This window comes from Cydia amplana, chromosome 15, assembly GCF_948474715.1.
Source record: "Cydia amplana chromosome 15, ilCydAmpl1.1, whole genome shotgun sequence".
NCBI classification, from domain to species: domain Eukaryota; kingdom Metazoa; phylum Arthropoda; class Insecta; order Lepidoptera; family Tortricidae; genus Cydia; species Cydia amplana.
This window is the reverse complement of record NC_086083.1, coordinates 15,354,035-15,366,824: the sequence shown is the minus strand read 5'-3', so window position 1 is coordinate 15,366,824 and position 12,790 is coordinate 15,354,035. Positions and strand designations below refer to the sequence as shown.

The 12,790-nt window shown below is 38.2% G+C and overlaps 1 protein-coding gene across 1 annotated transcript; it reads right to left on the bottom strand.

Moving 5' to 3' along the window:
• Positions 1 to 10,865: 10,865 nt before the first annotated feature.
• Positions 10,866 to 12,421, bottom strand: LOC134654680 (small integral membrane protein 20). The gene is made up of 3 exons (XM_063510159.1): positions 12,181 to 12,421; positions 11,898 to 11,954; positions 10,866 to 10,995 (listed from the first exon to the last, which is right to left on the bottom strand). Exons 1-3 carry the CDS (start codon positions 12,293 to 12,295, stop codon positions 10,943 to 10,945), a joined length of 225 nt encoding a protein of 74 aa, XP_063366229.1. The 5' UTR covers positions 12,296 to 12,421; the 3' UTR covers positions 10,866 to 10,942.
• Between the last annotated feature and the right edge of the window lie 369 nt (positions 12,422 to 12,790).

The following is a 12,790-nucleotide window of genomic DNA, read 5'->3' as shown; positions in this document are numbered from 1 at the left end:
CATTATTTTTTTAGCTTAAATAATCTGTTTAAGCATCAGATTGTGTCAACACTAAGATTTTTTCATTTTCCTCATAGTTGATGTGAAAAGCAGTATGTGTCACACGATATCAAAATTATTTCGTCTTGGGCGTTAACACTTGAATCCCTCATTACGCTCAGGATTCTACTTTAGAATCTCTCACTACGTTCGGGATTCTATTGTAGAATCCATCGCGTCATTCAGGATTCAATGTACGCCCTTGACGGAAATATATCATTTTGATCCCTTGTAACACAAACTGCTATTGTTTCAGTGGCAATCACTACTTATTAATTTTTAAAAACACTTTTCTCTAATGGTCATTTATACACTCGCATTCTTTACGAACGATTTTTTTTAAACTGCATCGAAATCGTCGAAAATTGCTGGTCAAAAACGACAGTGTAAAGACCTTAAGAGGAAAGGGGACGTGACCGCTTCTTCATACAAACGTAGGCACCATTTTCCTCTCTGTATATTAACATTATAGAGTATGTCTACGTTTGTATGGAGATTGGATCGTCCACTATCCCCTTTATTATCTCAGTTATTCAATGTATATTACTGTGACTATGTAAATATATGGTTGATTATTATAGTTTTTTATACAATTGTAGCAAAAAATTGTAATCAAATGCTGTTAGTTTTGTGGCAACTCCTGTATACTGTTGTCATATTGTTTAAAAAAATATTGGGGTAATTTCGGAAACCGGGTAATATTTAAAATTACCAATTGGTCAAAATTATTTTTGTTGTCTTGTTTCTGACCACTCTGTCACGCTTCTATAGCTGGTCAACCAAATCTTGTCAGTAAAAAAAGGCGCGAAATTCAAATTTTCTATGGGACGATATCCCTTCGCGCCTACATTTTTCAAATTTGCCGCCTTTTTCTACCGTCAAGATATGGTTGACCAAGTATATTTATGTCTTTTATCAAATAAAAAAAAAGTTGAATGCTATTGGATGTCTTTTTTAGCTGTAGATTATAATTTTTAGGGTTCCGTACCCAAAGGGTAAAAAACGGGACCCTATTACTAAGACTTCGCTGTCCGTCCGTCCGTCTGTCACCAGTCTGTGTCTCATCAACCGCGATAGCTAGACAGTTGAAATTTTCACAAATAATGTATCTCTGTTGCCGCTATAACAACAAATACTAAAAATAAAATAAAATAAATATTTAAGGGGGCCTCCCATACAACAAACACGATTTTTTTGCTCTATTTTTTGTTGATCGTGCGGAACCCTCCGTTCGCGAATCCGACTCGCACTTGGCCGGTTTTTTTGAGAACAATTAAAAACTGAATTTCACCCCACATCTCCACTCCGTCACATTTTTTGGGGACAAAAAACAAGGCAACGAAATGAATTTTGACCCTATAACTTCGTTTTTTTAGCATTAGAAAGAACTTGCAAGAAGGTAAGCGATCTTGACATGTCTTTTAATTGAAAAACGCTTTTTAAAAATCAAAAACTACGAGGGGCGTTCAAAATATTCTCGGTATTGATATCTTACAACCTCTTCTAAAATTTCTTTCGTTACTGGCCGCTAAGGTTTATTCATTGACATTAAAAAAAAGTATAATTCGAACCGAGATGTTCTTTTGTTTTTCTGCAATTGCTGAACAAACATGAACATCATGTGGGAATTGACAATGTTAAGAGCGCTCCCACAAGGAAAGTCGAAATAATGCAAAATTGATGATATTCCTCGATGACATTCAGTACTTTACGCTCATTATTAGAAATAATGAGTACTTGTTCCAGTAAAAGCGTCTTCTTATCTTTAGGAATTACTTTGTAAATATTAGAAAAAGGACTTATTAAATTAGTAATGATTTTTTTTCTGATGGTCGTTTCCGAAAAACCACGTCTAGTACTGAATTGTCAGCTCGTATTTGTAAATGTTGAGAAGTTTACTCTGGTAAAGCTGGCTATTTTGTATTACTAATACCCTGTACTTTAGGAATTACTTTTGACATTTTTCCTAAATACCTTTTAGAAAGAGAAAATCGAAGAAAAACAAACTCAATTTTCTCTCCGAAACAAGTGTCAATTCCTACGAAATTCTACTTAATATCGAAGTAATTTTCATACTCAAGCAATCTGCAGCGTTTGCTTATACTGTTGGTATACATTAGTGTTTATGAAATTCTACTATAATTTTTTGGCAATTTTTTGAAAACTTCTCTAATATTACCGATGACGCGCGGTCGTGAGCTCAGTGCCGCGGCAGAGCTTGTAGAGGTAGGACGTGTGTCGGTCGGCTCCGCACGTTTACAACGGCGTCGACGAGGTTTTTTATCGTTGTGTGCGGCAGGCGCCGTGTAAAATGCTATACTGTGTGCGTGACGCTGCGTGTAAACGGCGACTGAGAAACTTTGATCCTACTACTGTGTATTTGGTTTTATATAGTATAGTAATGCAACCGGACCGCATTAAAAATATTTGTAATGACCTGATATTTTACAGGTACTAAATGAAAAAAATGGCTGAATACAAATGTTTTTGATGACATCTCAGAATATACATATATAGATCCACATCCACAGTATAGGAGTCTGATGATGGAGCTGGAAGGTGGTCAACGGTACCAGTCAACCACGCAACTAAACCACTTCGTGTTTGGGCTCGTTTGATTACTCTCAACGAGATCTTTGACACAAGATAGGACTCAGGGTCTGATGATGGAGCTGGAAGGTGGTCACCGGTACCAGTCAACCACGCAACTAAACCACTTCGTGTTTGGGCTCGTTTGATTCCTCTCAACGAGATCTTTGACACAAGATAGAACTCAGGGTCTGATGATGGAGCTGGAAGGTGGTCAACGGTACCAGTCAACCACGCAACTAAACCACTACGTGTTTGGGCTCGTTTGATTCCTTTCAACGAGATCTTTGACACAAGATAGAACTCAGGGTCTGATGATGGAGCTGGAAGGTGGTCAACGGTACCAGTCAACCACGCAACTAAACCACTTCGTGTTTGGGCTCGTTTGATTCCTTTCAACGAGATCTTTGACACAAGATAGAACTCAGGGTCTGATGATGGAGCTGCAAGGTGGTCAACGGTACCAGTCAACCACGCAACTAAACCACTTCGTGTTTGGGCTCGTTTGATTCCTTTCAACGAGATCTTTGACACAAGATAGAACTCAGGGTCTGATGATGGAGCTGGAAGGAGGTCAACGGTACCAGTCAACCACGCAACTAAACCACTTCGTGTTTGGGCTCGTTTGATTCCTCTCAACGAGATCTTTGACACAAGATAGAACTCAGGGTCTGATGATGGAGCTAGAAGGTGGTCAACGGTACCAGTCAACCACGCAACTAAACCACCTCGTGTTTGGGCTCGTTTGATTCCTTTCAACGAGATCTTTGACACAAGATAGAACTCAGGGTCTGATGATGGAGCTGGAAGGTGGTCAACGGTACCAGTCAACCACGCAACTAAACCACTTCGTGTTTGGGCTCGTTTGATTCGTCTCAACAAGATCTTTGACACAAGATAGTACTGAGGGTCTGATGATGGAGCTGGAAGGTGGTCACCGGTACCAGTCAACCACGCAACTAAACCACTTCGTGTTTGGGCTCGTTTGATTACTCTCAACGAGATCTTTGACACAAGATAGGACTCAGGGTCTGATGATGGAGCTGGAAGGTGGTCACCGGTACCAGTCAACCACGCAACTAAACCACTTCGTGTTTGGGCTCGTTTGATTACTCTTAACGACACAAGACACAAGACTTATCTTTGACACAAGATAGAACTCAGGGTCTGATGATGGAGCTTGAAGTTGGTGACCGGTACCAGTCAACCATGTAACTAAACCACTTCGTGTTTGGGCTCGTTCGATTCGTCTCAACAAGATCTTTGACACAAGATAGTAGTGAGGGTCTGATGATGGAGCTGGAAGGTGGTCACTTGTACCAGTCAACCATGCAACTAAGCCACTACGTGTTTGGGCTCGCTTGATTTGTCTCAACAAGATCTTTGACACAACATAGTACTCACAGGGTCTGATGATGCAGCTGGAAGGTGGTCATCCCAGACACGAAGTGGTTTAGTTGCATGGTTGACTAGTACCGGTGACCACCATTCAGCTCCATGGCATCAGACCCTCAGTACTATCTTGTGTCAAAGATCTTGTTGAGACGAATCAAACGAGCCCAAACACGAAGTGGTTTAGTTGCATGGTTGACTGGTACCGGTGACCACCTTCCAGCTCCATTATCAGACCCTGAGTACTATCTTGTATCAAAAATTTTGCTGAGACGAATCAAACGAGCTCAAACACGAAATGGTTTAGTTGCATGGTTGACTGGTACCGGTGACCACCTTCCAGCATCATCATCAGACCTTGAGTCCTATCTTGTGTCAAAGATCTTGTTGAAATGAATAAAACGAGCCCAAACACGAAGTGGTTTAGTTGCATGGTTTACTGGTACCGGTGACCACCTTCCAGCTCCATCATCAGACCCTGAGTATCACCTAGTGTCCAAGATCTTGTTGAGACGAATCAAACGAGCTCAAACACGAAGTGGTTTAGGGGTCATCCATTAATTACGTCACACGTTTAGGGGAAGGGAGGGGATCAAGAAAATGTGACATGTTGTGACATGGGGGAGGGGGGAGTCACAAACATTGTGATGTCACTTTAGCCTCATCAGTAACCGAAAATTAATTTATATTTTTTTATTCGCTGCACAGTTAAATAATGAGATTTTGGATGTAACTTTCGTTGTGTTATAAAATTACTAATATTTATATGTCGGAGCGAGACACCAGAACGACATATTGCAGTGTTACAGTTCATAGCTTTAAATGCCTGTATAAAGTCGATTAGCAATGTTTGGCTACGTATTATTTGCTTGTAACGAAATAATAAAGTTGCGTAGTGAATAACGCCACCATCTATTGGCGTATTGTTGAACTAAAATGACAGGTAGAAGGCTTTGGAACGTCAAGATGTGTATCTTGAGTGAACGTAGGCACGAGCAGGCAATTTTGTCGTTATGTTGGTAGACTGGTCAGGCAGGTTTACCAACTTGAATTGGAGGCGGGAGCGGTTGGCTCCGCCGCTGGAACTGGCTTCCTTCTTCTTGATCGGACCGCGCTAGAGATCGGACGTTAGCCAAGCTCGTGCCTAATTCGCTACGTTCCTGAAGGCTTATACCTGAAGGATTATTCTGAAAGCTTATAGATTCTCACGTTCTTTAACCGTTTAGCTAAGTGTTTTATTCCAAGTGTTATTTTGATTTCTTATGTGCCATTATAAGCTTACTTTTGTAAAATAAAGAAACTAAAGTCCGTCAACCAAATCTTGTCAGTAGTAAAAGGCGGCAAATTTGAAAAATCGCGGGTTAGCAACACTGTGTTCGAATAATTCCAAAATGCGTGTCATCTGTGTTTTATCTGTGGAATGTGGATCGTGAACGACAGCCGTCACCTTATTTGTTTTCATTTGGTTTTCATTCTGAATCGTTTCTGTTTCAAGAGATATTTCTGCTGTCACCATTAAATACCAATACATTAAATAAGAATAAGCAAAGCTAAGGGGCCTACAATGTACAATCATGCTCGTTGATGGTAAACATTACTAAAAATTGAGGTTATTATGACAAGTACATACTGGAAGAACTCTTTCGAACTTTTAAGATTATGTTCAGTTTTTTTGTTTTAGGGTTAAAAGGCATAAATAAAATTAAAACGTATGCCTAAATCTATCCAACAAGACCATAAATTGTGTCCTGGAAACCGTCCATAGGCCCACATGTCTAATATTTTCAGCAATCAGTTGTGACTATTTACAAAGATGCAATAATACTACAGAGTATTATGCTTGGTTGAAGTGACCCGGTAACATTGGTAACTTCATTATATTTTTTCAATTAATGACCTGAATTATAGTGTAAGCTAAAGTGACCCTTATCTTATTTACCTTTAAATTAAATAAACACCCAAATATCAGTTGTTTTATTTTTAATATGTAATCCTATTGTACAATATATACCAATCAAAAAAATTACACAGGTATGTCATATTCATCCAGAAGAGTACACTAATTTACATTAACAAGTGGCATATTATATTGTAAATAACAAATATATGCACTATCTAATTATCTGCATTTTGATATGATTTTATTTTAGTAAACATAGAAGACATAGATAGGGAACAAAGAGAATATAAGCACTACGATAGGCAGTTGTTTTTGATATCTTCAAATTTGTTCATCATTTTGATTAACATTGTTTTAACATCGCTTTTAAATTGTCCGTCCATGTTTCAAATTTTTTCAATAAACCGCGAGTGACAATTTGAATTAACGTACGCAGGGCGCGCTCAGCGGAAAAAAAAATCTTTTGGTTCGATGTACATTGCTGCTATTCTTAGCGCAATACTGCTCTTTGAGTGTTGCCCTACTTTAGTTTGCTTTACATTGCTACTGACAAGATTTGGTTGACGGACTATATGTGTTGTTTTGAAAAGATGTGTCCCGCCGAGTTTGTTGCCGGGTTAAATCTTCTCGGGTCAGAGGTGTAGGGTTGGAGCCGGTGTAGTTTGACTTAAATAAAGATTTGAACGATTTCATGTGATCTTTTTATTTTTATTGAATCCGATTCCATCGTAAGATCGTTTAGTTATTTTGATTATTTAGTACTGAAATATAGTAGACACTAGTATGGTTAACGAATCCGAATGTTTATTTCATGCACCGGTAGCATACCTACTATTTTGGCTGTAAAGTAATACATCGAGGTACCATGCCCACCACCCGCTATCAATAGCCCCACACAATTAGCCCCCCTCTCCCTCTTCGACATATATATCAAAAATATTTTTTTATTAAAAAAATTATGCCGAGTTAATATTGTCGATTTCGTTGAAAACAAAATTGCCTAAAATGTGACGTCACACCAGGGGGGTGGGGTTTGCAAAATGTGACCAAGTGTAACAAGGACGGGAGGGGTAAACAAACCTAGAAATTCGTGTGACGTAATTAATGGATGATCCCTTAGTTGCATGGTTGACTGGTACCGGTGACCACCTTCCAGCTCCATCAGCAGACCCTGAGTATCACCTAGTGTCCAAGATCTTGTTGAGACGAATAAAACGAGCTCAAACACGAAGTGGTTTAGGTGCATGGTTGACTGGTACCGGTGCCCACCTTCCAGCTCCATCATCAGACCCTGAGTCATATCTTGTGTCAAAGATCTTGTTGAAATGAATCAAACGAGCCCAAACACGAAGTGGTTTATTTGCATGGTTGACTGGTACCGGTGACTACCTTCCAGCTCCATCATCAGACCCTGAGTATCACCTAGTGCCAAAGATCTTCTTGAGACGAATCAAACGAGCCTAATCATGTTACTACATGGTTGATTGGTATCCGTGACCACCTTCATCATCATCATCAGGCTTCATCATCAGATGCTTAGTACCAGCTCGTTTCTAAACCCTCGTTGATACAAATTAAAGGTTTTATTATATAGCTAAAATAGTTTCACTATACAACCTATACCATATGCAATGACGAAAAATGAAAATAAGCGAGTACCTAAGTAAGTACTTACGTATAATTTCTTTTTAGTAATAATGACCTACATAAGTATGTATACATAAGTGTGTAGCACTGGATTTAGTATTTTCGTACCAAATAACATTTTTAGGACTTTGATATTAAAGTACAGTTAGTGTTGTTATGGTTGATTTCAATATGCTTCACGATCGGATCAAGAATGTTTAATCCATCATTGTTAGTGCGACCGAGGGAAAATGCGGTGGAACGGATCAGCGTACTGAGCTCGCGGGGCCTGCCGCAGCGCGTAAAATACCTAAACTCGCTCATCCCCGAAAGGTAATAGCACTCTTAACTAAATTAGAACATCGATGCGTGATAAAATTCTTGACAAAACAGGGTAAAAATCAAAAAACCATAAAAGAGGAAATGGATTGTGTTTACCGTGAGTCTGCTCCTTCTTTATCTACCATTCAAAAGTGGTCAAGCGAGTTTAAACGTGGAAGGGAGAGTGTTGAAGACGACCCTAGACCTGGCCGGCCTGTAGTAGCTACTTCACAAGAAAATATTGATAAAGTGGAAAAACTTATATTGGAAGATGGTCGAGTGAAGGTAAAATCTATAGCACAAGTAACCAATCTCTCTATTGGTACCGTACATGATATTATCCATGACCATCTTAATATGTCAAAAGTAAGTGCAAGATGGGTTCCGCGAATGCTGACTCGGCTTCAAAAAGACATGCGTGTAGCTTGTTGTTCCGATTTTATTGACCTGTGCGGTGAAAATCCTGATGAGGTGCTGCAAAGAATAGTTACTGGAGATGAAACCTGGGTTCATCATTATGACCCAGAGAGTAAACAAGAGTCCATGCAGTGGCACATTAAGGGTTCAGCTCATCCCAAGAAGTTCAAGGTCATCCCTTCAGCTGGCAAGGTCATGACCACGATATTTTGGGATTGTGAAGGAGTATTACTGATCGATTATAAAGAAAAAGGTGTAAATATCACAGGACAGTACTACGCTAACATTCTACGTCAATTAAAGGATGCTATCAAAGAAAAGAGGCGAGGAAAGTTAACCAAAGGTGTTATGCTTCTGCATGACAACGCCCCCGTCCATACTGCTCATATTGCCAAGGCAGCTATTGTTGAATGTGGGTTTGAAACTGTTACTCACCCACCGTATAGTCCGGACTTAGCCCCCAGCGACTTCTTTTTGTTCCCCAATCTTAAAAAGGATCTGCGTGGAAATAAATTTTCCGATGATGAAGCATTGAAGGCGGCAGGGGAGGAGCATTTTTACACCAAAGATAAAAAATATTTTTATGCAGGATTAAAAAAAATAATTGATCGATCTTTTAAGTGTATGAACATAGGGGGGGAGTATATTGAAAAATAAAAATATCAACCTTTTCGTACTTGTTTGTTTTCATTCTCATACCGAGAATATTTTGAACACCCCTCGTATTACTTATGAAAACAGAAGAATATAAATGATCGTATTAGATTCATAATTGTTACATATTTGCCGTAACTTATTTTTAAAATGTGTTTTTCAATTAAAAGACATCAAGATTGTTTACCTTATTTCTAATGCTAAAAAAACGAACTATAATATCTACTATTGGTAGCACTGCATACTTTGGCTAAACTTCTTCTGCAATGATCACCAAAGGTTCTTGCTCACTGTTGCTACTGTAGAAAGTGCTGGAAATTTAGTAGATATCTGCAATTTTTTAAATAACCCCCCATTCAAAGTTGTCCCAACAATGCACCTTAGCGCCACTTGCACCATCCCGCTAACCCGAGGTTAACCGGTTAAACCTGGAGTTAACATGGTTACCAGTACAATTTGACACTGGGTTGACGGTTTAACGGGTTAACCCCGGGTTAGTGGGATGGTCCAGGTACATGTATCATTATATGTATATAAAGTTTCACTTTAAACATTTGTTTTTACACCCTATACCTACTTCGTTTTTAGGGTTCCGTACCTCAAAAGGAAAAAACGGAACCCTAATAGGATCACTCGTGCGTCTGTCTATCCGTCCGTCTGTCACAGCTTATTTTCTCCGAAACTACTGGACCAATTAAGTTGAAATTTGGCACACATATGTAAGTTTGTGACCCAAAGATGAACGTGTAACGTAAATAAATGAATTTTAAATATGGAGGTCATTTTTTAGCATTAGATAGAACTCCACAGAAATAAGCGTGCCGTTTTTATCAGGCTCTTTAATTTGACTGTTAATAATAATGGAATTATCTAACGTAGCCTGGCTAATACGTACTTACTTAGTTTATAATTTACAATACAATACAAATACTCTATATTGCACGGCTTAGCCATAAAATATGCCTGATTAAAATAGTCCGCAAAAAAGAAATTGCCAAATAATTCTCGTTTTAATTGCTGGATCGAGAATATCTCCAACTTCGATTTACATAAACTAATAACGAAGAAAAAAGATTTGGAAAACATGATCGATATGCGAAATTTAAATCGCGTGTATGTCCCCATAAAAATGAATTTTAGAAGTGCTCTTTCCGATTAAAAGTTAAATTATTGTTAAATTCTGCTGGTGTGTAGGGTAGACCGGGGACAATAGAAACACATCATGATTGAAACAAGTCAAATTTCTCGAAAACTATAATACCTACGCGTCCGTCGCAACACTCGGTACACGCGGTCGGCCATGTTTGAATCCTCTACCAGCAGCCCTCGAGCGATCGAGCGAAGGTGCGAGACAGAAGTGTCTACGAGCCAAACCAGTTTTTCGCGGTAAAAAGTAAGTATTTGTGCTCTCGTATTTATAACTTCGTTTACTCTTATATTTTGACTAATCAAATTACCTATATATGTTGGTGTTCGAGTTAGGAATAAACGAATGTTTTAATGGCCGTTGATCAGCGTTCGAGTCTTTTTTATGTATTATATTTGACTTAGAAGTGAAAAACGAGGTGTGGGGACGATAGAAACAACTTGCTTGTGGACGATTGAAACGTTTCAATCGACTTCACGTTTTAATCGTCCCCAAAAATAGCCGACTTCAAAATATAAGGAGGTTCTGTTTTAGATGCACATTATGTTTGTTCTATTAATGTTCACTATTATTTATATAGTTTTTGACCTACCTAGGTTTATTAGTTTCATATTAAAAATATAATACTACACTCCTATTTCTGTTCTTCTTCTTCTCCCGAGCCTATTTTCCATGTCTCTTGGGGTCGGCCCTCCTAGTCCGTAAACGCCACTCTGGGCGTTTCTGTGTCATCTCTGGTTTTAAATCCGTCGTACCTTTATCAGGCCATAACAAATATCATTATATTAATTAACTAAACTTTAATACAAAAACATAAACATAATTAGTATAATTACACTATTTACATAACATAATATTCACTCGCTCTGAGGCTTCTTGCGGTCAAAGGGATCACTCCATACTTTCATATCTAAAAACAAAAAATACTGATGTATAATCTTCCACATGATAAATAAACCATTTATTAGCTTGCCACAATACACACATTGACAGAAAAAAACAGGAACAATAACAATATCAAACTAAAACTAAAATCGGGAACAAGATGTATCAATAAATGTGCTGTGTGCGTTGCAGCAAAACAAAAGGGTTCTGGCTCAGTAATATGCTCCACTCTTTCGGGTGAAGCACTGGTAATTCTGCTAGAACCCATAACATATTATCTCAATTATAAGTGTGTTTATCACAAATACCCGAGTTCCTGAGTTATGTATGTTTTTATGTAGTGACTTCTATAGTGGCCACTGCATAGTGATTGGCCACTCAGTCCTAACAAATCGGAAACAAACAAGCCAATTGAAACCTTATTGTTAAGAGTGGCCAATTACTATGTACCTATACTACAGCAGTCACCCTACAAGTATTTATATATACATATTACATATATATTTTTGTCTAGTACCCATAACACAAGCCTTATTGAGCTTACTCTGGCACTAGGTTGATCTGTGTAAAATTGTCCTATACTATTTCTCTTGCCCCAAGCAAAAAATAGTTATTTACAATACACGTGTGGAAAAGAGGAAATTCGAAATGAGTGGCGATAAACTCCCTTCGGTTGAGTTTTAAATCGACAAGGAGACGCGAATTACCTATTCGCACATGTATCGTACAACATTTTACAGAACATATGGCACTTTAAACTTTCGACATACGCACGAAAAATGCTCTTCCCCGCACTAGTTCAAGAAAGTAGCACCATATGTACTGTAAAAACTATTTCTGTTACTTCACATAGTTCACATGACTTTACCCAATTCGACTAAGATTAAGTATAAAAGGTATAATTTCTATATATGAATTTATACTTACTACCAGGTTGAATGTCTTCAATGTTGATATTTCTTCTAGCTTCCTTTTGAATGCTTTCTAAAACAATGAATGAGTTATATTTCAATCTTCACTAATATATTTATTGAGTAGGTTGCGAGAAAACTGAAAATTTGCGAAATATCTGGTGGAAAGCTTGTACTAAACTTTTGTTAGACCTACAAAATTAGGTTATGTCTGTGTTGATTTTGAAACTTCATTTCTTTTTAACAGGACATTCGATTCTACGACTTGTAAAATAAACATTGTGTTGCTAAAAACTTACTATATTCGCTAGCATCCATCATAGGACTAAATGCAATTGGGTACAGAGTCAGTCCGATTATTCCCACAAAACCGCCGATGAAGGCAGCGTACCTCCAACCTTTGAATAATGCCATATTGTTTAGTGATCTCTATTCTCACTATTTTATTTCATAAGTTTTACTAAAACAGCTACGAAATTCACAAAAATTGTAGTATTATATCGACAAAATGATTGTTTTACTTGTTATGTCATTTGTCATTGAAACGTCAATGTCAAGGTATGAAAACTGTTCGAGGCACAAGTATAAATTCAAACGTTGGACATATTTTCTGTAGTCGAGTCGGCTGAAGCTACACTGAAACACACCCAACTTGTTATAGTAGAGTAAGGTAAGACAAAGACTATAAAAATATGATTCTTCCTGTCTATCAGGCCTTATTTGGGCCCATAGATGGTAGTATTTCTATAGATGTGGCCTACCGCGTGCCCCCGTAAGGGATAGACATAGATGACGTCACAAACCCGGGGATACCATATAATTAAAAATTACCCCAATATTATCAAATATTGGGGTAATTTTAATCACGTTTGCGAGTTGTTCGCCTACGTAAGACGCAGCGATAAATAA